The 27835-nt window shown below is 40.5% G+C and overlaps 1 protein-coding gene across 18 annotated transcripts in view; it reads right to left on the bottom strand.

Annotated features, from left to right (window-relative positions):
* The window catches only part of Nckap5 (NCK associated protein 5), a 915317-nt gene that overhangs the window by 117117 nt on the left and 770365 nt on the right, over window positions 1-27835 (bottom strand). For 17 of the 18 annotated variants that reach the window (XR_002386357.2, XM_087195889.1, XM_013076858.3 and 14 more), the window contains 3 exons: window positions 10268-10456; window positions 1578-5335; window positions 682-859 (listed from right to left, as the gene is read on the bottom strand). Coding sequence is in view for 17 of the 18 variants with exons in the window: in XM_087195889.1 (XP_087052015.1) it covers window positions 682-859; window positions 1578-5335; window positions 10268-10456 (4125 nt within the window). In the remaining variant the exon portion in view is untranslated. The remainder of the gene's footprint in view (window positions 1-681; window positions 860-1577; window positions 5336-10267; window positions 10457-27835) is intronic. The other variant, XM_021236818.2, reaches the window with a different exon arrangement.

Here is a 27835-nt window from a genome sequence, read left to right as displayed (position 1 = left end):
ACTCGGGACCTTGCACTTGTGAGGCAGGCGTGCCGCCACTGAGCTAAATTCCTGACCCCAGCTATTTATATTTTTAAAGAAAGTCTACTCCCTGAATTCTGGATTTCATAATTGACAAGACACCAAATTTCAAAAGTAATTCTTGGACTTAATACTGCCCAGGTAAAATAAACTGGTACATATAACTTTGATAAAAAAGAAGACACTTAAATCACCAGAATAGCTGATACAAAGCTTCTGTACATAAGGAGGGGAGGGAACTTGAGGGGGGAAATGGAATAAAAGAAAATAAAATTTATTTTAAAAAATGAACTTTCTTAATTTGTTTAGCATTTTTATTTCTAAAATTACATTCACTCCTTTTTGTTGCTGGTGATGTTGGAAATCATAAAAATGAATTTCCACCACAAGGTATAATTTGAAGATGACACTGGTAGCATCATTTGACTGCATTGCACTGCGATTATACCATTGTTCTGAAAATAGACTGAAAAGAGCAGCATGCCTCGAGGCGGCCGACTCCCTTGCAGTTGTCATCAAGATTTCTCTCTTTTGAAAGAATCTTTTTCTTTAGCTTTTTTCCTGTATCTTTTAGCCATATCTTATTAACACAAGGTAAAAAGAACCCAGCCAGAATATCTCAGATTGAAGCACTTCATAACCAGGATGGTGAGCACTTACCAGGGAGTCTCTGGCTATTTCCATATCCACTTTGGTTTTGATATTTTTCTTGTGGCTTCCTTGAGTGCTGATAGAGCTGCCAGTGAGACAGGAGCCCTGGGAACTGCCCTTTAACACGTTCCTGCAGGAAACATTATTTGATCCACTTTCTGTCTGTTGAGTTCCTTTCTTATCAACTCTGCAGGTAGAAAGTGATTCCTCTGATAAATTACATTGCTCTTCTTCAATCACACTCCTTTCCTCAATCCTTTAATGTTTAAAGTAACCTGCATGTAGCTCTTTGTCTTTAAACCTTTGAGTGGTAAGTGTGACTCACTAGCCTTGATCAAATCTTCAAATATTCCAGCAGTTTGTCAATTTAGATTTGATGCTATCATAATTTATTTTTTATTTTTGTGATTGCTTGTGGACAGGGGCAAAATAAAACCCATTGAAGAGTGATTGCTAAATACATTCCTGGTGTAAGATAGGCATGAAAAGCTATTATTTCTGCAAAGTTTCTAAGTATACATTTGCTCAGTAAAATCAATGAAATCGCATGCTTTAAAATGTATGTGTAATTTTCTTCCATTTCATGCCATGTGGGTACATTCATGGTTCTTAGGGTAGGTTGAATTTCTATCAACCTTGATAAAACTTACCATTCTTTAATTTCAAAGACCATTGGTTTGGTTAACAAAGTAACAAGGACTAAATTATCATTTTATTGCTAAGTTTTATTTCATTGTTTAAATTCTGGCTAATGTATAAAAGACTGCTACTCTGTATTTCTATGTGTATGAAAACCATGCTTGGCTGATATTTAATGTGCAGGGAGCAAGCAGTTCTCTTTAAGGGGATAAGGGGAACCCCCACCCCACCCCTCTACACTGCCAGCCCCTTTGCCAGTGACCTACCTGTTCAAAAGTTCTGTCATAAAGGTATCTTTTGCTGAACATGTAACAGGGCTGGGTCTGTTTCTTGGTTCAAAGTTCATTTGGTTGTACATATCTTGTGATGTTTTCAGGTTATTTTTGCTTTGTGATCCACTGTCAGGACTACCTGCCAAATTGGTGTCCCTGTGAAGCTCGTTTTCTATCTCACACTGCACCTCAGGCTTCTTTCTCTCTTTCTTTCTTTCTGATTTCAGTTGTTTGTTTCCAAACCCCAAGACTTTCACATCTTTCCTTTCCACCTTGGTTTTGGAGAAGTCCATTTTCCTGCTACTGAGGGCTGGAAGCCTGCTCTTTCGAATACCAAACCAGCTGGCAAAAGAAGGTCCGGGCTTAGGCTTTGCTTCCACAGAGGTGGCCTTTGTTTGCACTTGGCCCTTTTCCACGTTTTCCTGAATGCACAACATGACCTTTTCTTCGATTGTGGCTGGGAGGGGGGCTTCTGGGCTTACAGCACCAGTACTGGTTATAGAGACATCTGGATGCCTTCCAGAAGTTTCTGGCTTGGAAGTCCTGCTTGTTTCTGAACTGCTTGGATGCAGTGTCCTTCCTGGGGCCTGAGGCACTCGAGGGCAGTCCGTTGGAGTGGGTGGGCACCTGCAGTGGTCACTGCCTGGCTCCTCAGGCAGAACCACACTGGTACATTCTCCTCCTATGTAAACCTGCTGGTCTTCTGTTCCAGGCTGGGTTTGGAGTCCTTCAGACTTTGGGGTGATTCTCAAAGGCAGCTTGCTCGGGCTCCCATGCTGGCTGCTGGTACTGCCTGTGCTCCCCAGGGAGCCTTGCCTGGAGAAAGAGTGCCCAGCACAGAGAAGACTCTCAGATGTGGGAGCAGAATGAGTGTTGCTCGGGGAGCCCTCTGTGGAGGTGCTGTGCCGGGTCAGAGAGTTGCCTCTCTCTGCTGTGTTGGTAATAATCTGAGTTCTGATTTTGCCTGGCCCTTCCACAGCGGGTGGTGAGGGTTTGTCTCCTGAGTGAGTGCTGAAACTCTGGCTTCGGGCTTTGGCACCATTCATGCCTAGGGCAGGCTTCAGATGTGGCTTGCTAGAGGAAAGGGATCTTTTCACAGATCTGTTTTCTATTCCATCTCTTCCATCAGCCTCAGGGATGCCATTTTCCAGTGACTCTGGTAGCACTGTTTCCAGGGGTAGTCCTTCAGCTAACCTGTCTGGTGCATGGAAACCTGGTGTAAGGGTGTTTCTTTCACACCCTGTGGCCTCCAGGTTTGATGGATTCCCGGAGTCCTCAAGCTTAGGCCTGCTTGGAGCTACAGAGCTTTTAGAAGCTTCATTTAAACTATCTTTTTCATGTTTCCCCGGCACTGTGGAACTTTTCCTGAGCAACTGGGGTGACTTCGTGAGAACTTTGAGCCCCACTGGGAGGCGAGTTTTCAGTCCTTTCTCATGAGTATTTTGACAACCATGTGGGGTGCTATGGCTTTTGGAGGAAGAGAGGGAGGATGTGGAACTACTAACCTGAGATGATGGTGACTCATTTGCCCCTAAGAAGAAAGGCTTGGGAGATGCATGGACACTGTCATTCAATTGTCTTCTTCCAGGAGACATACTCTTGGAGGTCAGTATCTCCAGTGGCTCATGGGTTGAAGGACAAGTCTTAGGCACCCGTAACCCTGTGTCCATGTGTGTTGTCCCAAGTGTTTGGTGAGGAGAAGTTTTGGGAACACCTCTCTTTGGAGAGGCCTTTGGAGGCCCTGGAGTTATCATGGGAAATGACCTGGAGGGAGCATGAGAAGAACATCCAGGATAAATCACTGTCTCTGTGGAAGGCAGAACATGAGGAAAAACAGGCTTTTTGAAGGCCATGGAAGGTTTCTTCTTCTGTACTTCTCCTGTGGCCTGATTAGAAGAAATGACTGGAGCAGAGGCTCCTTTCAGCATGGGGGATTTGAATACTGTTCTTTCTGTTTCACTGGGAGCCCTGGATTCTGGCTTGGTAGATGAAGGTGGTGATGGACAGTCATAACTGGGCCTGACCAGCAGGGAGACTGACCTGCCTGGAAGGAGTGGTGGGGAAGGAGATGTCACTCCTGCCTCTAGCCCAGAAGCACAGTGTTTATCCCTTGTGGGGGGCTCTCCACCGTTACCAGGCTCAATGAGCAGCCTTGATCTTGTCAACCCTGGAGCCTGACTTTTGGAGCACTGAGCCCAGTCCTTCCTGCTGGACACTTTGGGGCAGTGAGAAGGTTGTGTGGGAAGCTTTGGAATGTGTGAATCTGGTTGTACATGACAGAGGGGCCCTACATTTTCAGTCTTGATGAGCTGTGCAAATTTCCCAGGAGGTAAGACTGGTGATTTTTCAAGAGTCACTGGGCCAGATGAGGGGACTAGTGTGGAGCCTTCAGGCTCTATTATTTTTGACTTCTGAGATGAAGACTTGCCCCTGGCAGGTATTTTTGTCAGATTTTGCTTTTGACAGATACCGATGGGTGCCACAGACCTTGAGTTACTGTGACATGATATACTGTGTGTTGGTGTAGCCAGCTTTTGTTGTGGGACATTTTGTGTTACTGTTCTGGAGCTGAATGGGCCAGTGGGAGCTGAGGAAACACTGTCTACACCACCTGTTGGAATGTTTTTCTTAGTTTCTTCTTCAGATCTCTTTAAGAAGGGACAATCTCTTGCAGCAGCCTCTGGATGTAAATGAGCAATTCCCTGAGGTAAAAGTTCAGTGTGCTCTGCTGTGAGTCCAGAAGGGGGTGTGTTAATGGAAATTTCATTTCTGGTAACAGTAACAACTCCAGTCTGATGTGAGCTGAATTCAAAAGGTTCGCCATCTTCTGCATCAAATATTACAGTGATACATTCTTCTGAAGAAGTCCTTTTTACAACCCTTTGCTGCTTAATGAAACTAAATGTCTTTGGCCTAGTTTCTAACTGGGTAGGTACTTGTTTTTCCTCCTCATCAGGGGACCCATGTTCAGATTTCTCAAATCCCATGAGGATGTCCAGGTTCTCCATGGACTTGTCAGTGTCGGCAGTCAATGACAAATCTGAAGGGCTCTTCTCATCACTGCTCTCTATGTGCAATTCGTCGAGGGTCTCATTGTCATCTGTGTCTGAAAGCTGGAGACTGAGAGCTGCGTGGTCATGGCCTTGGCTGTGTGGATCCCTGTCCCGCTGTAACAGAGGCACCTGTACCCTTGGGCACAGCTGCCTCTCCAAGGGACACTTGCTGGCATGAGTCAGCTTTTCAGGCCTTTCCCTGGGGTAAGCTGAGGATGTGCCTCCTGGAAAGTGTTTTCCACTCAGCTCCCAGCCAAAGAGACTGTCAGAAACACTGTGGGTTAATTTACTGCCATGCAGCCTGCAGCTGGGGTTTGGAACTGCTTGGAGCAGTGCTAGGGAAGAGGAGTCATCATCAGCATCCTCATGGGAATCTGCTGCAGAAATAAATGCCTTGTGGGACTCCTGGCAGGGGATCCCCACACCTGGTGGTTTGCAGGATGAATATTCCTTGAGACTGCTACTCTTAATTCCTGGAGAATATATGCCTTCATTCGAGTTCATGCAATCTTTATAACCCCATTTGGTTATCACCGATGAGGGTTCAAGTAACACTTTTTGCTTCTGGAGCTTTCTCAGCCCTTCCAAAATGTGGTTTTCCTTGATCCGAGTTGGAGGTAGTTCATCTGCAGGACTAGCAAAGCCACTTGGGAGCGAAGAATCAATACTTCGCCTTTTATCCCACTTTTGTGATGGTTGCTGGAAAAGAAAAGCAGATATCAGAAATGATTGAGCCAGGCAGATGACAAATGTATAAAAGAAAAAGCCCATCATTAGATTTAATTTGTACTGCTGGTTGATAAGTATTCAAATAAAAATTCAGCTTATGCAAAGTTTGTGTGCAGTAAATATTGATTCTGCCAGGTTCTGTGCTAAGTAGCACAGAAAAATAAAGAAAAAGAAGGTGAAGACCCTGTCTTCAAGGAGAAAAAAGCCCAGTAGGGGACAGGGATTTGCCCACAGCTACATGTATGTGATGTAAAGGAGAGGTGCAAGCATAGTAGGCGTCTCAGATTCACAGGAGGGAGCCTATGCTTCTGTTTGGAAGACTCATGAAAGGCATTTAGCAAAGGCATTTTAAAAAAAACTTGCCTAGCTCTTGAAAGACAGATAAGTTTCCTTTACGGTAAAACTGGGGGAAATGATTTCCAGGTTGGAGAAATGGAATGGGCAAAGATCTACTTCAGGAAGGTGGGTTCAAGGTACACTTAGGGGAAAAACCGAAAACAACAGATGATGTAGAGCATCAAGGAGAGGTGGAGGGGGTAAAGCCAGAAGAGTAAGTTGGTCCATATTTTATGTCCTTGCCCAACTAATTTCTATATTTTTGTGACTTTACAAATATCTATGAAAAAATTTGTGAAGTTATTATATACATAAGTGTACACACACACACACACACACATAAAAACTTACATATAACAGCTGGGCATTTGCAGTTAGAACCCTATGGTAATTATTCTGCAACAAACTTAGAAAGGTCACATTCCTGCCCTTTGTACCTCCTAAATGCCAGCTTTAGCTTTGAAAAAGTGTATAGGAAATGAGACAGGAAAAAGACTGCATTCTACACTCATATTTTTCACATTATTGACAGCAAAAAATGGAAAGGCAAAAGGAGGGAACTAACATTACTGGGTATCTGCTGTATACCAACCACTTTCCCAGTGCTCTAACTCCATCTTCAGGACACTATCATGAGGGAGACACTGTCCTTCCCATTTTACTAAGCTGAAAAGTGAGATTCAGGAAGAGTGTTCTCTTGTGAATCAGAGACAAAAACAGGTGGAGGAAAGGTTTGAACTTTGGTTTCTCTGGCTCTTTCTACAATGCTGTGAATTTTGCCTCAGTTCAAAAGTGGTGGGAGGAATTGTTGGTGGGAGTGTAGAATGGTGCAACCATGGTGGAAATCAGTGTGGAGATTCCCCCAAAAACTAGGATTAGAAGCCCTATTTGACCCAGCTATTCCCCTGCTGGGCATCTTCTTGAAAGAATTAAAAGCATCATACCACAGTAATATATGTGCACCCATGTTTATAGTGGCACAGTTTGTAATAGCTAAATCTTGGAAACAACCCAAATGTCTGTCAACTGGTGACTGGATAAAGAAGATATGTGTGTTTTGGTTTTTTTTTTTAATAAAATGAGTACTACTCAGCTACAAAGAATGATAAACTAGAGACATTTATAGCTAAATAGATGCATATTGGACCAGGGATTTAGCTCAGCAGCACAGTGCCTGCCTGGCAAGTGTGAGATCCTGAGTTCCATCCCCAGTACCAAAAAACAAAAACAAAAACAAACAAACAAAACCAACAAACAAAAAAACCAAAGCAGATATAAATGGATGTATATCAAGGCCATGCTCTTAAGTGAAATAAATAGGACACACGTGTAAATACCAAATTGTCTCTCTGGTATGAGAAACTGAAAATGCAAATGAGGACCAAAATGTATAACAGATAATGTGAAATAGAAAGCAAAGATTCAAAGGGGAAGGGGAAGTAGGGGGGGTGGGGAAAAGGAAAATAGGGGAAAGAAAAAACATATGAGGAAAGAAGGAAAAAACCAGAAACAAAGTTTTTGTAAAAAGGGAGGGATGGAGGGGTGAAAGGGAAGGAAGGGGAATGGGAAAAAAACAAGAATTAAGATATATGATGCACAGGTACAAATTCCCAATGATGAATGGGATCCTAATATATACCTCAAATGTACCAATAAAGTTAATTTAAAAAAAGTGGTGGGAGGAGATGTGAACTTGGGCAGTCCGGCTCTGGAGCCTGCACTCTTCTTAATCTTGGTACTCTCTCCTCCAAAGTTGAGCAGAGCCTCTAGGCTTCAGCATTAGCAGGTGGTTTAGTAGTAGAGCTCCTAGGTCATCCCTGCACCATTTCTTGAATGGAACTTGCAGAGTCTGTAACAAACTAGCACTTGGGGAAATCCGTAGGAGGTAAGGGCTGACTTGTTGTTATACTTAAAAAAAAAAAGGCTATATAGTTAATGACGAATAACTTCAAGGGACAAATGTGGTAATTTCTGAGGAGCCACTTTATACTAATCCTGGCTACACCAGCCCCTCCCTGCACATAGGTCTGAACATTAACTACAGGCTCAACCACAAGATGAAAGAAGTGCCAGAAATTTCTATGGGAATCCGGGCTTTTTGGAATATGGGTGAAAATTTGCCTTTATCTAAGGCATTTTCATGAAAGTTACTTTTGCTATCAACAACACACACATGTTTATTTATTTTTAAGTCAAATAATATATTTCCTTTAGAAAACTGTCCAGTGTCAGAAGTCACTGAGAATGGATACTGTTTGGTGAGGCCGCCTTCTTTCCTCCTCTTCTTTTGCACTTTTCAAAGCTTCTTTGGAAATCAGAAGAAATCCCATTAGTAAGTCTGACTGTTATAGACCAACCAGAAAGCAGGCTGCCACAGCTTAGGTTTCTAAGAATTCCCGTGATCTTGATAGTCACATTGACAATAAAGCAGGGATGGTAGAGAAAGGGCCAGAAAGGATCTTGAAAGCAGCAGATTTGTCCAACCCACTGAATGTGTGCTCAGCCCCCACACACCCTCCTCCTTGCTGCCTCTTCAGAGCTTGCCCATGCTGTGCTTTGACTTGGTCCCAGAGTCAGCAGCACAAACCTCCCAATGTGATCAGCCACGTTCCTCTATCAGCTTTCTACAGGAGGTTATGGTATTTAATAACCTGAGAAAAGTCTGGACCACTCTTGAAACCTGGTGGTAAAATAAAGGTACAAGTGCCTGTGGGAGACAGGGTGGGGAGGAGCTGGCATTTCCCACAGGCGACTTAGTTCTTTGCTGAGCAGACTTTGAAGAGTTGCTTTAGGGAGAAGTATGGAAGGCTGATGAGGTAGGGGTGGTGTTTAACATCCACAGTCCTTTTCTACTTCTTAACTGCACAACAGTTTTAAAATTTTATTTGTTTATTTTATAAATGGTATTGGTCTTCTTGGGGTTTTTTTTTCTAGTACTGGGGATTGAACCCAGGGCTACATCCCTAATCTTTTTATTATTATTACTTTTAAAAATTTTTAAATAGGGTCTTCCTAAGTTTTTCAGATGCCCAGGCTGGGCTTGAATTTGTGATCCTCCTGATGCAGCCTCCCAGAGTGGTGGGATTACAGGTTTTGTTGGTCTTACTGGGAATAAATCCATCCTCACAACTGGCACAACACCTGGATATTTTAGGCTGATCCAACAAGGCCAGCATAGTAGAAGTGTAAGAGTAAAGGTCTTGGAGTCAACTGGCTGATTCTGTCATGTAGTGGCCCTGAGACTCTGTGACCATGCAGGAATGGCCTCCTGAGTGTGAGTGTTGCCTCAAGAATCTTCCTTCTCCTTTCTCAGGGAAGTTTGGTTTAGAACATCAAGGGCTGCTCTAACTGGGAGAATTTCCCCCAGAAACATGAAAAAGAAAGAAAGTAAAAAGATTCCAGGAGGGAGAGAGGAAGAGGTATGAGAATAAAATGAACAGAGAAGAGGGCTGTGGGAGCCAGTAACATTCACAGACAAAGCACGGAAACCTCCTGAACATCTTCCCATTCTGTTAGGGGCCAGGCTCCTGGCACTCATTATTCAGAAGCTCTGAACAACTCCTTAGGGGGACCAATTTTGATAATGCAGCAGACTCTACTTTGCATTAGAAATCTGAGTCCAAGGGTATAACATGCAAGCTTGAAATCTTTTTCGAAGTTCTCATTCAGAGGATGCAGAGGATGACAAAACTACTCCTTCACCAATATTTCGGGGAACTAATGTATGGAATTTTCCTGCTTCCTGTACTGTCAAAATAAACTAAATTCATAAACTTAATGCATCCAAATGGCAGAAAAATGGTTTCCAAATATTCTAATTCAGGGTTTCCTTTCTCTTCAACTTTGGGGAACTGCTAAAATAGCTATTTCAAGGTCCAAAGGGGTAGGGGTAGTGGGAGGGGCAGGGGAAAGGAAAGAAGGGAAAGGAAAAATGATGAGAAATGGAAAAAATGGAAATAAAGTCTTTGTAAATAGGGAAGGGTGGAGGGCGTGAAGGGAGGGCTAGGAATGGGGAAAAAATAAGAACCAAGATGCATTATGTAAAGGTACAATTCCCAATGAGAAATGTAATTGTGTTGTATACCTACAATGTACCAATAAAAGAATTTACTAAAAAAAAAAAATACCTATTTCAAAATACTCAGCTGGTACCAATGGGCAAAGAAGTTAGTTCAAAACATGAAGAAATTCTCATTTGTGTGAGCCCACTGTGTACATGGGAGTCACTCTAGGGGAACCGATTAACTAAAAGCCTGGAAAAGAACTCCTAGAATGTAATTAGGAATAGACCAACTTTCACTGAAGTCATAGCCCCTGTTGTTCATTCTGGTATAAGGTTTTCTCTCTCTGCTATGCTGCCCTCCAAATTATAGTCAAATTTTATTTTATGAGCCTGTAGTATTGATTAGTGAAGGTCAATATAAGCTTGGAGTAGGTAATGAGCAAATGGTTACTTCCTTCTTACCCTTCCGAACCTACTCTCCACCTCTATGACCAAATCCCATCAGAAGAGGATTCTTTGCTGATACACTGTAATGCTGAATGTACCTGGAAGGGGGGACATACCCTTTTCCTGAGGTTCTTCCCATCATGCCACGTGTAGGAGGAGCTGCTGGAGTACTCACTGCAGGTGCTGGAAAGAGACAATTCACTGCTGCTGTAGCTGTTTCGAGGACAGAGATGACTGGGAACAACAACCCCCAAGCCAGGGCATCTCAAGGTAGGGGTTCCTGATTTTGCATTCAGTTGCTGTTTCTGAAAAAGCAAGACAGCCATGAGCAAGGGCTTGGCTCAGGGAAAAATAAATACCAACTAAACCTTACAGTGAGTTAGGAGGGAATACAGTAGAGTGGTTAGAACAACAGATGTTGGAGTCAGACAGACCACAGGCTCAAATCCTGAATCTGCCTCTTGCTGTATGAGCACAGGGAAATTATTTAACTCTTATGGACACATATTCATTTAAAAAGGGAATAATGACAATATCATATATCTTTACTATGGATGTTAAAAGGATTAAATGAAGTTCTGCATGTGAAGCCCACAGCACCATGTCTGGCCTTCAGCATGTGCTGAATCACTGCCAGCTACCATCACTATTAGGCAAAAGTACCACTCTGGTGTTTTCCAATTTTTATCCAGTGATCCTGGTATTCAGATCAATACCAAAACATGATTAGAGGGCTGGGGGCGTAGCTCAATGGTAGGCCACTTGCCTAGGAGCTGTGAAGCCCTGAGTTCAATCCCCAACAGACCAAAACAAAACAAAACAAAACACCATAAAATGACTTGAATGCTATAAATGGATGACAGAGCAGCATCCTCATAGCAGCTGAGATCAGGCTAACCTACTGCCACTAAATATGTGATCCTGAGTTAATTTCCATGGACCTTAATGTTTCCATTTGTAGAATGGGGCAGCTCTACTGGATTACTCCTAGAGTTCCCTCAGACTCTGATGATGTCACTCTAGGCCACTGAACACCCATGCACGTCTGTGCCACCTTCTGAGAAGCCATGCCCAATAGACAACAAACTTACACATCGTGAGTCTCTGCTGTAAAAGATAACCAGACTTTTCCCATCCACTTGGCTGCCTGAGTGACAAAAATCCAACATCTAACAGAACTGCATCCCATGCAGTAGGTCCTAGCTGTTAGAATTCTAGTGGGTCAGCATAAGGCGAGGGTGACAAATAAGTTGTAAACACCCAAGCACAAGCACATCTTGACAGCTGCATTATAGGCCCCTCATGTAACAGATGAAGCTCCACAAACTGAGCAGGCTAAATTAATTTAACATCCCAACCACTGAGAATAGAATCTATTACGGTCTAATTCCAGCCTATCTATATAAAGTTTGTCTCAGAAACTCTTTGATGGGGAGCCATCTGTCTTTATGTCACTTGCACAAGAACAAAGCCTCTTTCTTATGCAATTTATTTAATCTTTATGGGTGCCTTTAGTGCCTGAGTACTTATCACCGTTTTCCAAATGCAATTCCAACTGACGGTGACTAAACATCAACTTGGAGAGGAAGGTAATGAGGATATGAGAGTTCTTGTGGTAAGTATTAAACCCCTACATAAGTACAAAGGGCATGTTTAATTTGCTCTTTAATCAACATCCATAATGCTCGATAATGTTAGATTTCATCTGCCTTACTATCAATACTTTATTTTTGCTGCATAACAATTTAGTTAAGTGATCTAGAAAATACCAAGAATTTTGACTACCCTATTTTCTCCCTCAAAATTTGGTTCTAAATATCAATGAAAAGAGAAACGTGTCTTAAAATCCAGCTTTCACTGGTTTATATTGATTTATGCCCTTGTTTATTGCCAGATATAACTTAATTAAGGGAGTTCATATTTGTATCTCAGCAGATGCCCACAGCCAATGGCTGCATCTTACAGGAGCAGATGGGATTTAAGACTTGCTATTGCACACATCTAGAATGCACCCTGAACAAACTTTAAGAAATATCACCTTAGCCTCACTTCTACTTGTATGCTTTCCAGTGTCTCCATCCCATTTCTTCATATTTTGTTTGAATAATTAGGTTCATGGTTGTTCTTCAGGGCTGCTTCTGCTCTATTAGATATGTTCACTCTCCAGAGAGAAACTGCATCTGTGTCCTGCCAGGTGACCCAGAGTTAAATGCCTTTGATGTTTTTTTCATTCTCTGCTCCACTTTTAGTGACAATTTACATTCTTCTCCCATGGAACTGAAGTCTGTAAAGGATTCTCTCTGTCTTTCACACCTGTCCTATCCCAGGATCCTCATCTATCAAATTATACTTATTTTTAAGACTAAACTCAATTCCCAGGTCTCTTTAAATGCATAAACACCCTTGCCCAGTCATCGGTTATGTGTGTATCCCTGGAGAGTGGGTGGATCAAAGTGACAGGAAATTAAGACTCAGAAGATAGGTTGAGGCAAGAAGGAACTGCTGGCTCTGAACTCAGCCTTCAATTTGAGGCAGATGTGATGGAAGAGCCTTCCATGAGGTGGGGCAAGCCTGTCAATGTCATGTGAGACAGGTGTGGAATAGTTAAGCAGAGTCATGCCTTCTAAGACATGTTTTTCACATTTTTTCATGTGCATACGAGTGAGCACCCAGAGATCCTGTTAAAATTCTTATAATGTAGGGGCCGAGGATTTAGCTCACTGGTTCCACCACTTGCCTCACAAGCAAAAGGTCCTGAGTTTGAGCCTTAGTACCAAAAAAAAATATGATATTGTATTTCTCAGTAATTCTGAAGCAGGACCTGAGATACATGCAGTAATTTTTTTTTTTTTTTTTGGTACCGGGGAATCATACTCCGGTCCTTGCGCTTGCGCAGCAGGTGGTGAAACCACCGAGCTAAATCCCTGGCCACATGTAGTATTTTTAAAAAGTGCTTAGGTGTTTTGATGTTGCTAGTCTGTGGCCCATCCTTTGAAAGCAAGGTTCTAGGACAAGTTAGGAGAGAGGTCAGTCTCCTGTGTGGATTCCTTGGCAGCATACTGTGCCTTCTCACGGTCTGATCAGAGCAGTGCTGAGCAGAGGAGCGGACAGCTGAGCCCACGCATGGGCCAGTGAGCTGAGGGAAAGGTGAGTGTATGTGAGTGGCATGGTTACTAAATAATTTCTCACAAAGAGGAAGAAGGGACTACTCTTCCCCAAGGGAAATTCTCCCACTTTGGACATTTGAGAATAGAATAGAACCAGAATAGAAGCCCTGACATATCCTCACTTCTGTGTGTGAGCTCTTTTTTCCAGCAGTTTCTGTCATCAGCAGGGTCATTATGTAGGATTATCTACTCTGGTGAATAGCTGTTCTGTGGTTGAGTGCTCGAGGTCCAAGGCCATTTATGAAGTTTAAATCCTGCCTCTTCTACTTGTTAGATCTTTAACTGTAGGAAAAATTACTTAATGCTTCTGTGTTTTAGTTTAGTTCTTTGTAAATAAAGATAAAGAAAACACCTACTACATAAGATAATTGTGAAGATGGAATCATCCCTGGCATACGCTTAGGAACTCCTAAGTGTTGTGGGCATTAAACACGCATGCGCACACACAAACACACACACAATGGGTCTTGGCTTTTCAGCTAAACCATAGTTTCATAGTCTCTCTAAAGGACCTGTTTTATCATTCTTAATGTCCCCTCATTATCTAGTACCTTGTACGTAAGTGGACAAATGGCTGTATCGGGCAATCAGAAGAAATGGGTGTACTTTGTTCTCTGGAAGTTCTAAAGAGACTCACTTGTAGACAACTTTTTCATTTACCATTTCCAATTTTACCATGTTTTGCTGTGGCTGTGGCTTGATGCCACATATTAAAAGAGAACAGAAATGGGTTAAAGCAACAGAGATCTTCTAGCCCAATGCTATTAGCAGGCACTGTGCTATACACATTTCAGTTGCTACCTCATGTCCTTCTAACCACAACTTTCTAGAGCAGAAAAGAAACACCCTTATCCTCATTTTCTACATGGGAAATTGGAGGCATTGAGAATTTGATACCTTGCCTGGGGTCACTCAGCCAATATAACATTCGAATGCCAGGCCAAAGACCCAGCCATCTTACTCTAATGCCAAGTAAGGCCCCTGACAGCCAGCAGAACTGCCAGAAATACATAGAACACTCAAGTCCCAATGAATACTGCTGTCAGTAGCAAGAGATAATGATTATTCTTAAAATTCTATGTTGAAAAGTGCATATTGGCTTCCATTGCAACATTATCTTAATTACGTTAGTCTAATTGGCAAAATCCATCCTCTTAGCCCTATACAAAGCATCCTTTTTCTGATGTGTATTTTAGATTACCACCCTGAATAACTCATATGCTTTAATATTCACATTGTGATAAATGTAAAATAAAACCTACAATTTTAGTTAAAAAAATAGAGAGGTAGAGAATGAAGCCAAGAGTTTCTTGAATAAAAATTGCACATTTAAAAGATTTCTGACCTCAAGGCCATATTATAAATTAGACACCATTAGGTCTCTATGTATGTTTTAAGTGACAGCAGTCCCCTGAAATGTAATTCCAATTTAACTTAAGAATGTTTACCTTTGATATAGAATAGCTTATCTAAAACTGACAAAATAACATAGTAAAATAAAAATCCAGTTATCTACAAATGTTCATGTCATTTTCTTTAAGTATTTATATGGCTGTGATGATTTTTCAAGTTACTCATTTTATGTCAATGAGACTTAAAAGCCATGCTGGTTAGAGTTTTGCCAAATAAGCACAAAGCTAACCGCAGCTAAAGAAAAAAAAAAACGCAGAGCCCATGAATTTTTAAAAGTTCATACATAATATATCATAAAAGTGGGATGAATAATATGGGACATGGGCTTTAATAAAAAGCTCCTTGACTATTTCTCAGACACTCTGAGATGTAATCAATACCCAAAAAGGTATCTTGGGGACAAAGGCAAGATTTATGACATTTTGCCAAGAGTGACACTTTCTGCTTACTATATCAGCAGGAGGACATGATATTGAATTTCAGAGAACACAAGAAAGGAAGGTATTTTTATCTGTCTGACAAAGCTTCAAGGATGCACTTTATGGTTCATTTGTGACATCATATTTGATGGGAAGAAAATAACAACCTAAGCAAGGCTCTGAAGGCGACTGGGAAACTCACGTGCAGCTCCACATCTGCTTGTGACTGCGTCAGACTCTGGCTTCTTCCCATGTCTGAGAGCAAGTCCCCAGATGAAAGGTCTAAGATATGTAAGTGAAGTTTCTAGGTAAAACCAAGCAGAAATGTGGAAGAGCAATACTTTAATTGTTTCAAAATCCTGCTTGGGGGCCAGGGATTTAGCTCAGTGGCACTGTGCCTACCTCGCAAGCACAAGGTGCTAAGTTCGATCCCTAGTACCAAAGGTAGGAAAAAAATACTGCTCGGAACAGCTAAATGTCTAAAGAGTTGACATTTCTAGATTAGAGAATACATGTCCTAATTCAAACAAGTTTCTAGTTTACCAGTGTTCCACATATATGTACATATGCAAATTAAATTTTAAAAACAGTAATCACGCTTTTGTAGTCTGTTAGTCTGCCTTAGAAAATAAGCAGTAGGAAAAATAAATTGTTACGGCTTGTGCTTAGATGTCCCCCCAACTCCTCATGGAGTCATAGGTGGGGTTTTTTCAGAGGTGGCTGAATCTAGAGTGTGTGATGCTGGAATTGATTCACAGTGCAATGCTAGGATCAAGGGCATTAGGATTAAAGATGTAAGTGCTACCAACCCTGAGTAGCCTGGATAAGATATAAGGGATAGAAAGAGATGTGATTGTTCCTTGTTGCTTTGCTACCTTCTGCCCACCATGAACCATTTCTCCTCTGTGTTGCCATCCTGCCTTGGAGCCAGTAGACTTCTGGACTGAAATTTCTACAAACTGTGAGCTAAATAAACCTTTTCTCCTTTAACTCTGGGTGTCAGGTATTTTGTCTCAGTAGGTAGAAAAGTAACCAAGACAGAATTAGTAGATGGAAGATTAAGTAGTAAGAAATATGTGACTACTGACTACTGTGAAAATTAACTTTTGATATTCACAAAAAAACTAATCACCAAGTTAACCTAATGATGTTAAACAGTGGTTAAAATATGAACAAATAACCATAAAAGTGACCTTATTTCTAAATAGTACTGATCTTGTATAATCTTCCCTTGGATGCATTTTAACTCAAAGTCATTAGTGTCATCTGTTAGGAACAATTAATGTGAATAGAAAATAATTGCATCAGGGATCTGGGGACATGGAGAATTTTGTGCATTAATATTTATGTGCTATTCAACTATACTGAATTCTTTATCTCAGCTTTTTTTGGGAGTCCTGCTAAACCAGGGACATTTCACTATATCCTCATTCTTTATCCTAATTACTAAGGTGTGTCTGTGGACATTAAATTTGATCTGTTTAATTACAAATACAATAAAATTTGAGACTTGTGTGTAACATTTCTGCTAGGCTGTTGACATTTGTAAAATGGCACTTGTACCCTGGTTTGTGTTGGTTACAACTTTTGTGACTTCAGACACTAAAAATCTAATCAAGTAGGAAAGTAGTAGGGCTAAGCATGTCTCTCTCACCTCTGAAGTTTTTCCTACTTCTCGTCCATCATGGACAGACACTGCTGCACAGGGATGTTGAACCGAGAAACATTTTAGATTCTCTGCCACTATGTAATGTTAAGATCATCTTAGAGCTCAGGTTGCCTCACAGGTCACTGTGTCCCAGCAGATCACACTGAAGCAGGGAAGCCACACTAAAGTCACTTTTGTTCCCTACTTCACTCCCTTTAGGTTGAAATTATGTGGCAGCCCCGCATGCTTGGTTAGCTAGTCACCCCACAAACATTTATTCAGCACCTCCTGAATCATGGCACTGTAGCAGGGCTGTGGTCTATACTTTCATGGGGGTAAAGGTATTTTTTTCTATATTAGATGGACTAGTTCTCCTTATCAGTGGAGCTTCAAAATTCACTGCTTGCTTCACCTCACACCTATACCATTGCTTCTCTCAAGCCATGTGCTTTTGCAGAGACTTTCACAAAACTGGAATAAATCCTACAGTGGCTGAACATCGCTTTGCAAATTCAAAGCTCTTCAACAGAGCTGAGAATGCAATAGGTTTAATTTTTCTGGACAACTTTTACATTCTTATTTCAAGAATCTGAGTTTCCTGAGACAAATACAGACTTTCTCTCATGGTTTAATACAAGACCACTCACTGTGTATTATATTCAGTAAGCACCCAATGAATGCTTATTGCAATCTATAAGGAAAAAGATATATTCTGATTTTTCTCAGCAGAATACAGGTTTTAAAGATTGAGAAAGTGCCAAAGGAATTATAATGTTTTAAGACCTAAGAACGCATTTATCAATATGCAAATGGAAGTAGTTATGGGAAATGACATTCAACAAAAGAATGATGATTTTGAGTGGTATGTCATGTGATCTGGGGGAAGAGTCTTCTATAGATTAGATATCAGACTTCTTACTCCGTTCATGATTGTACTTCACTGCTTCTTTTCAGATATATGATGTCACCATTTCACTTGCTGCATGAATATATGCATGCAAAAACCTACCCTCCTAAAGGATGTTATGCTTCACTGTTTTTTATCCAACTGGTCAGTTCCCTCCCTTGAAATAAGAAAGGTCATGCCAGGCATGGTGGCTCATGGCTGTAGTCCATGATATGTGGTAGGCTGAGATAGGAGGATTTCAAGTTTGAGGCAGTATGAATAACTCAGTGAGACTCTGGTTCAAAATAAAAAGGGCTGGGAGTATAGCTCAACACTACTGGGTTTAGTCCCCTGCAGGATGGAGGAAACAAAACAAAAGGAAAAGTCTGTATAGAAGATGGGGGAGGTGGTATGGTATGTGAATACTCTCCCTTCACACAGCTTCTCTTGAATAGCCACAAGCCCATAAATGCTGTACTCTTATAAGAACTTTTTTAAAAGGCTTATAGTTTCACATATTTATATAAAAATATAATACATTCTCACAAAAAGACATATCTATGTACATATTTGTATAAGATTATTTTTCAAACTGGTATTATATTTTCTGTGGTTAAGTGTGATGTCAGTGAAAAGTAGGTATATTTCATAAATTCAAGTAAAGTCACTATCAGAAAGAGTAAACAATCCCATAAGATCTCTTATGATTCCTTAAGATGTGTCCACCTGCTGAGAGGGCAAATTCTCTATCATACGCCTATTTACAGTTCATATATGCTGTTTTAGTCCATCTGGATAAAATACTTCACCTGAACTACTGTAAACTTCTTTTTCTTTAACCTACAAATCCAGAAGAATCCTGGATACAGACACATTTTGCTTGAGATGGGAAAGAAAGTAATACCAATTAATAAGGGTTTGAAGTTGGCCTTATGGCATCTGTTGGATGATTTCAGTAACTGGGCTTCCATTTGATTTCAGAAACATTCTTAACCTCATATATCTCTAAACCAGAAGTAAGTGAGAGGTCATTTTGCTCAAATGCTTCCTTCCATGGTGACAGTCTCATCCCGGCCTGTCCAACTGGTTTGTCTCAGGAATGCACCCCTTTTCATTTGCTCAGAGTGGATGCATTCATCCATACTTTCATGACAAACTCATCTTGCTCCTTCACCTAATAAAACCTGCCCATTATTGAGGACAACATTAAAATGGTACATAGAAGGTCACCCAACCTCTCTAATCCAGGGAGAATTTCCTGTCCTGATTGGTTATGTTCTCTCCCCATTGGTCCTTTATCTAACATGCACCGTTACTGAACTGTTCCTCTTGTGGTTCTATTCTCCTATGGACTATCAGCTCCAACAGAACTCAGACCAGTCCTTACATTGTTGCATCATCCTTGTGCCAGGGCCTGACTAGGAGTCATGGAACTTCACCCCCTTTCTTTTTTGCACACAGGTGGACTTCACTTCCCGGCCTCCTTTGCAGTTAGGGGTGACCAGGTGATGTGGTTGGCTCTAGCCCACAGAGTGTGAGCAAAAGTGATGTCTGCTTTTCTCACCTGATTAGGGACATATCCCACATGCATCTCTGTGCTCTTTTCCTCCCACTGGCTCCATGCAGACAACGCAGCACAGCAACCTTGGGAGCCAAATGTCCAAGATAGAGCCAACTAGGTGAAGAGAATTTGAATTCCCGAATCACCAACTGAAAGAGAGCCGCTCTGGGGCCGGAAATAACACTTTAGGATTTTACACAAGGAAGGAATCAATTTACACTGAGTTTCAGCCACGATTCATTTGGGGTTTGTCATCATAGCTAACACTGACCTGGCTGATATTGCTCACTTCTGAGAGCACTCTGCACACACTTACACATGCATATCTAATGGCTGTCAGTAAATGATGTGATTTCTTGCACTGATGATCTCAGTTTTGTGGAGATGAGGCTGACTTTTTCACTACACATAAGATCAAGTGTAGGGAGGGTTCCTGAAGAACTGTTCTCTAGTGGAATCCATCACAAAGATTCACCCTTTAGACTGGTATAAAAAGCTTTGAAGATCTGGTAATGTCATGGGACCAGAGCCCAAGCCACACAGTGGGTCAGTCCTAGCTGAGGGTAAACTTGTCCTTATCAGCCAGCTCCATGTTCTTTGTACAGCTCTGTATCTGTAAGATCAGGCAGAGACTTATTCCTTTCCAAAGACTATGTCAAGGACAGGCTGTCATTCATCTGGTGGGATAAAGGTGAAATGGCCCCTTCAGAGTGGCAGTGGCTGATTCTGCAGCTTGAGTGTTAATGACAGCAGCAGGGATTGGAGACCAAGGTGTGCTTGAGCCTTTTGGAACTGGCTGGAGGATTTGAGTTTTCCATTATGTTCCTTTCCTTACCAAGATGCAGTTCCTCAGATGCTCAGTGATGGCTTGTTGTATTTAATAGAATTCTGCCCCTTGGTTTTGACTCAGTATTTGATGATGTCTTAAAGTCAGTGATTATCCAGGTCAGGAAGACACTGAGGCCTGATTTTTGGTGCAAGGTGAGATGAAAAAGAAGATCTTCATCTAGAAGTCTGGGGAGCATGGAAAAACATGCTATACAAAATAAACAGGGTAATAAGCAACTTTTGTACTTGCTGATGTGCTTCTAATGTTTGAAAAGGAATGTAAGAATTTTTCTATATCAGGTGTTCATATATTCTTAGGTCAGCTTTAGGACAAAACAAAAAGGGACAGAAAAGGATCATTTAACCATAGCTCCTTTCTCTTCATTCACAATTCTTGAGGAAGTTAATGTAGTCCCATAATCATTCATGCAATTATTATCTCCTCTAATTATTAAAAGTGAAATACAGTGCTACTTTGATTCACAAATTTAAATCTTTCCATGATTTTGGTTGCAAACCAAATTGGACAAGAACCAAGTTCAATGATTAGGTTCCATGTTGACCTTATGGGGAAATTTGATTCATTCAACTAGGTTTGCCATCAGAATTGAGAAAAGAATTAAGTTCATGAACAGAGGTACTCCTGTATCTGTACAAAAAGAAAGTTAAGATTAAGCATGGCATACGTCTAACTAATGGACTTCACCAGCATGGCATCTTAGGTTCCACAAAAGAGAGCAGTGGTGAATGAAAATTTTTAATCTAAACTCTTTCTATCTTCTCAATGTACTTAACCTTGGTACATAGTGAAACTATCCCAAACTTTATTGAAGTACTCTTATATTCATCAGAGTTTCATTTTCCCCTCTGTGGAAAAAAAATCAGTTGAAGGGGGTGGTTTCTAGGGCCATTTCTTGATTTGCTGTAATATTCACAAGGTGAGAAAGTCTCTTCTTGCCATATGATTGGTGCTAAAGCTTCTTTACCTATCACTTTTCCCTGAGTTCTATTCTCAGTATACTCTATTCACTGGAAGGTATTTTTATATTCTCAGAAGTTTCAAGGTCAGAAACATAGAAGCTTTTCTTGGAATCTGCATTCTTGCCACCATTATCTTCATTCAACACCCTAGCCAAGAGAAGAGATGCCAGCAGCTGTTACTGGTCCCTCCTGTCTCAGTGAACACTCCTATCTCAGTGAACACTCCTATCTGATTCTGCCCACTGTCTCTCTGAACTCTGCTGATCTCCACTGTCTTGGCTGGCTGCCCATTTGGAGTTGGCCTTGTTTAGAGACCATCCTCTTTTACACCTTCTGGCTTAGACTTTGGGCTGATTTCTTGGATGAATAGCTCACTGTTTTTGTTGTTGTTGTTGTTGTTTTCAGCTCTAAATTAATGTCTTCACTTCAGGGCCAATCCTGCCTCATAGTTTACAAAAAGGTTCCTAAGACCCCATTTCTGTTCCACAACTCAATTCTAGGCTAGCCATCGGTCCAGTGCTCCATTCCCTTTAATCCCACAATAAGGGAGCAAACCTGGGAGGGTTCTTTTGACATTCCCTAAGCATCTTTTGATATTACTAACTTCCTATGCTTTCCTGGAATTTTCTTTCTGGATATCCTCTGTTATGGGGACAGAAGATATCTGTGGCAGGTTTAGTGCATGTGTAAGAGAAGTGTCTTAAATACTTCTTTGAATCACACATAGCCAGGTGAATAAGCTTTGTTCCTTCTGTTGGACGCTAACTCAGTTTTTATATGCATGTGTAAGATTTGCCAAAAGTTAAGTTCAAGGAAATCTCCCAAAATAGTTCAGTCTGATAAATATGACTTCTCTGTATGGAAGCTTTCATCATCAAATTGTGTTAAAAACAAGTTTTGCCTTACTCACATACTAGGCTAACATTTTTGCCATACTCAGAAAAGAGATTTTCATCAGCCCTTCAAAAATCCATCAAGAGTGATTGTGGGAGATTCCCTAGGTTCACATTTCATAGGGTTTCATTTTAATCCATTAAGAATTTATTATAAAACTGAGTATTACATAACTGGATATTATATAACCAAGTATTAGATGGTCATTTCTTGGATTCACAAAAATTTGAGCCTAGAACAAAATCTTTTTGGATAAACACTGATATTTAATTAATCATGGTACTATTTCCATTTTGGGATACAAAGATAAAACACAATATCTGCATCCAGCCATCCTGCTGACTGGATACAAAGAGTGTGTTTCAAATGTTCTTCTAGAAGACCTTTAAGGAATATATCCATCATTCGATCTCACTTTGGATTCTGAAAATTTTATAACTAATTTTTAAGCCATCTACAATAGTCCTTCCTGAAATTATTTTTCCCTGACAACTTTTTAACTTGACTTGCATATCAATCTTTAGGTGCCTTGAGAGTATTCTGTTTTGCTCTGGATGGTGCCTCGGCAAATGACATGGTTCTATATCTTCTTTACTACTTCTCGGAGATCCAAGGTTATAAAATGGTTTTGAAAACAATTATTTCATACCTGTATTTGAAACCTTATTCAAGGGTCCCTGCTACCATGACAACCTGATTATCTAGTGGGTGCCTCTGGGAGGAACATTTGGTTTAGTGACTAGGAAGTTTTTTCGAGGTCTCTCCAAAGTAGACTTTTGACTATAGCATCTTAAATCTATTCTATCTGCCGCAATTCCATTAAGAGTGCCCAGAGGACCACACAGTGAGGACCCATGGGAAGATGGATGTGGATGAAAACTACAGACTGTCCCTTGGGAGCCTCCACTCTAATTAGTACAAAAAGAAGCATTTATGAAGCAACTACTGTGTACAGAATCCTGACTATGAAACGAGAGATGCAAGGAAGCTCATTAGTAGAGTTTATGAGGTCAACAAGGAACCCAAATCCACACAGGAGAGTACAATGTAAGAATGCTTAAGGCAGAACATGCAAAAGAGTTCATGGTAGAGTAATGGTGATGGGCGGGGGAGGGGATGGGAGTTTGTGCGTTAATAGCACAATGAAAAGTATGTAAGAGTCTGTACAATAACTGTGCGTATAACAGAGATGGTGACCTCACTAAAAAGTCCCCAAATCTCTTGGTTTGAAGTCATTACACAAAATGGAAAAAAAAATTCAAAGTAGTTTAGATACAGTACACTAGCAAAGTGGGAGAACGGTAAGAAATTGGATGTAGGAGTAGGCTTCCACAGCAGGACAGTCAGACCTGCTGTCAGGTGGAGAGCCACCTTGCAAGAGTGACTCAGGCTCTCTTGCTGTTCTCAAAGGCTCTGAAACTTCCCTTTTGTCTTTTTCTAAGACTCTGATCAAAGGGAGGAAGTGAGTCAGCACAGCCCAAGCCTATTCTGGGATCTAAGAGATACAGAAGTGTCTGGAAATTTCCATTTTTATCACTAATTACTTTAACAGGTACTTTAATAAGTGCTTTTCAATTGCCCCTGCTGTTTTGTAAAATTATCTTCACTGCTTTTTACATCTTTAATCAAGGTTTAGTTTTTTTAATAATCCTGCCTTATTGATTTTGCTTTTTTACATGTAGGGGAACAAATTTTCCATCTAATTTCACTGAACTATTTGAGGGGAAAACCAAAACACATCAAAATTCTAAGTTGACTTTATTTTTTTAGACCTGACTGAAAACTACACCAATGCCCACTGGAGTTCAATGTATCATTTATTAAGAAGAAATGAATTGTCTCTTCCTCTGTGGGGAAGGAGACACTGCATAAAGTTCCTTCCCTAAACTTACCTCGTAAATCTTTACATTACTTTGTGGAAGAAGCTGTTATCTTAGTTTTTAGGGATTAAGAATGCAAGATGACAGAAGCTATGTAAGGTATACATGCACAGCTTCAAGGCTATATATACTCCAGGAAGTGGAAAAGCCTGGAATTTCCTCCCTGCTCTGCCTCCCTACTAGTCCAAACTCTTTATACCACACTCTTTGCTTTTCCCATGAAGGAAAGGAACTGATACCTTCAGTGGTATTTTTTTTTACAAAGCAACTCCTATAGAAGATACTATTTCTTAGTGCTAAGCCCATACTTTAGGGGTACTCTCAACAGATAAATTCAACAGTGTTGATTTTTTGGCTTAGATTCTTGACAGGCAGATAACTGAGAAATAATGATAATAATAACCTCAATAATAATAGCTATGAACATTTACTGAACTCTTTTTAGCCTAAGTATGTGTTTATGTATATTATCCTTTGAATCCTCATTGAGATCTACACTAAGGACTGTTATTAACATCTCTGTCTTACAGCTGAAGATACCGAAGACTAGACAGCTTAAAAAAGTCTTGCCTAAAATCATATAAGTAGTAGTTGAACCCCAAGCAGTCTGAATGGAGAATAAATACTCTTAATTTTACTCAATTAAATCTGGCTAATGATGGCCTGTAATAGATACTTTATTAAAATATCAATAAAATGGACTAACTAGAATTTAAAAGAAAAACCTCCAAATACAATAGGATATTTTTGCTTGCTAGACTCAAACATAATTCAATAATTTATTGAAAACAAAGTTTCCTCATTAATATTTCATTATTGTTTTTGTTGCTATTACGATTGGTATTGTTGGTGGTGTTTTCCTTCTTAAATGTCTACATCATTTCCAGGAAAACATAACTATGTCTATAAATCTGGACCTAATAGTAAAATAAAATTAAGCCAAATAACATAGAACACTTAGAGAACACTCACCACCATCACATGCCAGGTACTGGGTTATTTACATTATTTTTTTATGCAAGTCTTATGTTCATTTTATGAGGTAGAAAATATCATTATCGCCATTTTTCAGATGACAAAAATGAAGCACAAGGGCCGGATATTTAGCTCAGTGGTTCTACCACCTGCCTCACAAGCCCAAGGTCCTGAGTTCAATCCCCAGTACCAAAAAAAAAAAAAAAAATGAAGCACAAGAAGATTAAGACTGTTCATGTCAAGGATTTGAAATTGGACATGGACTTTAGGGCTGTCCCTATGGCAACTCATTCTCTGCCACTATGCCAGGTTTGGACAGTGGAGCCCAAAGATGGCCAAACACGGTCCCTGTACCTTATGCTTCTGACAATCTGACCAGGGACCCTCAGTGTAGTATGCCATGTAAGACCTCAGCAAGGGCTCTAGCAGACTTAATCCTAAGGAAGCCACAGCTAAGGCTGAGCACAGTTAAGAGACCCTAAAAACAAGAAAGGATTACTCAGGTATGGAATCTATATCTTAGTCCCTTCAGCTGCCACAACAAAACACATAAACTGAGAGGATTATAAACTGTGGAACTTTAGTTCTGGAAACTAGGATGTTCGAGGCATTGGTCCAAGGCATTGTCAAGGCATTGGTAAATTTAGTGTCTGCTGGGGCCTGCTCTTTGGTCTACAGAGGGCACTTTCTCTTTGTGTCCTCAAAGGAAGAAAGGACAAGGCAGTTATCTGAGGCTTCTTTAATAAGGGCACTAATCCCATTCACGAGAACTCTATCCTCATGACCTAATCACCTTCCCAGTGTCATCCTCATGGGGGAGGGGGCAGAATTTCAACATAAATTACAGGACACAAATATTCAGACCATTGTGAGACACACACACACACACACACACACAGATCTGATGGACAGAGCCTACACAAAAGTCTAGAGATAAGAGAATGAGCTATCTTTCTGCAAAAAGTTCAGCGAGAGCACAGAGGAGGATTTAAGGAGACAAATGGTGAGATAAACATCTTAGTGAACAGGAAGTGAAATCACACAGTGGGCAAGATAAGTGACACATCTATGATTTGAATCCACCATTGTCTAAAGTACATGCTTGCCCCTGTAGCCCTCTATCCATGCCACATTTTCCCCCAATGCTGAACCTGGCTATAAGTCTCCATCATCCTCTTATATCTACTGAAATAAAAGGTTTAGAAGAGATGTAGAGAGCCCCTGGGAGAAGGTGTGGACACAGTGGACACTCACACAGCTGTTATGCCCTCTTGGTGCACTTATTCCTAGAAGAGTGACAGGAGTTCCTATCCAGGGCCCTCAATTATGCTGCATGCTAGAACCATGCAAAGAACTGCCAGCTCTGAAGATCTGTAACTTCTAATGCTGAAGACACTTTATGTTTCCTTCTGCAACCCCAAAGGATTCCATATGTTATCCTGCAGCCACACTAAGATGGATGGAAAGAGGCTCAGATCAGCTAGTACTAGATCCAGTTAAAAAGCATGAGTTTTGGGGTCCCACTGCACAACAGGTTGACTATAGATAATGAATTTTGAATGTTTTCTCCAAAAAGCACTGATAAGCATTTGAGGAGACAGATATGCTCACCCTGCGCTGAAATTATACAATGTAATTTTGATGAATGATTTAAAACATCACAACATCCCACAAATATGTACAATTTTAAAGTGTCAATAAAAATATAGTCTATCATAAAAGATAAAAGGCGAGAGGAAAAACCCATATCCAGGCTCTCCTTTATTCTTGTGACTACAAAGAGCGGGCATTAAAATCAAAAGATTATCAGTTAACATGAGAAGAAAAACTCCAAGGAAGGGAAAAATGCCTTGTCAGAGTTTTGGAGAACCAAAAAAATTTCATGTAGAATTATTTATAAGATGGATGATTTCTTACATTATTAAAGAAAAGATTAGAACAGATGAAATTCAGAGTTTGGGCGATTACATAACCACTAGGAATTTCACAGGCTGTAAGATTCCCTCTCAAAGCACTTCACTGCAGGGGGTTGGGGGAAAGAAGGAACAGGGTTGATGAAAATGGCTTTTGTGATGTGCACTCATGTGCACGGTACTGCCCCATGTCCTGCTTTTAATAGGACAAGCTGCTGAAGACCCATTCATCTTACAACATTTGTGCAGATACATGATGTAAATACAGTTTCTGGCTGAATATTCAATGAAACTCACTGTTCACTTCCCTGGACAGTTACAACTGAGTTATGCATAATCAAGGTTTCAGGCTGATCACTTCAGTTTTCCTCATACCTTTGCTACTACAGATACGTATCACAGCTTTCCTATTGTTTCATCCCCAAAGAAGTTTTTTAAATCCACTGTTACTTTACCCCGTGGGGTATGAAATGCCTCACTGTATTATAAACAAGCAGTTGAAAATTGTTATTTATGTAGCTTCCTAATAGCAATTTGAAATATAGGGCATAAAATTACTAGCCTACAATGATATTCAATATTAACAGTGGGAAGGGTAATACGTAAAACAGACATTAAAGGATTAGTTGCAAAATACATTTAGCTAGGCTAAATCATTTCTTGGCAAGCAGCAGTTTCCAGCTATAACATAGGATGTGTCAAGTCAAGTGGATTTATTTTTATTTTTCTATTATTTGCTAAATATATTCTAAATTTAAGTTTAATTTTGTAGTTTTTTCCCAAGCATATAGGGGGAAAATGATGCAACACTATCTGAGATAGAAAAGATGCCAGGCTTTCAATTTAATACCACTCTGGTTTCCACAGCAAGGCCTCCATCAAGGTGGTTGTAAAGTCTCCACCATAACATTGGAGACAAAAGCACACGGACATGACCTTACAAAGATCTGCACACTAGATTAGGGAGCTGCCACTGCCACTGTTGCAGAACATTCACTAAAAAGGCAAATCCTTCACAAGACATACAAGAATGTTTGCAATGTTTTCATTTCAGAACCTGCAAGCATACAATATTTTGTTCTCATTAAGAATGTCTATAGAGTTTGGTAAATACTGAAT

Source organism: Heterocephalus glaber, unplaced genomic scaffold (assembly GCF_053883595.1).
Source record: "Heterocephalus glaber isolate CG9 unplaced genomic scaffold, H.glaber_assembly_v1.0 deba00000347, whole genome shotgun sequence".
Taxonomy (NCBI): domain Eukaryota; kingdom Metazoa; phylum Chordata; class Mammalia; order Rodentia; family Bathyergidae; genus Heterocephalus; species Heterocephalus glaber.
This window is presented reverse-complemented; position numbering and strand designations above follow the sequence as displayed.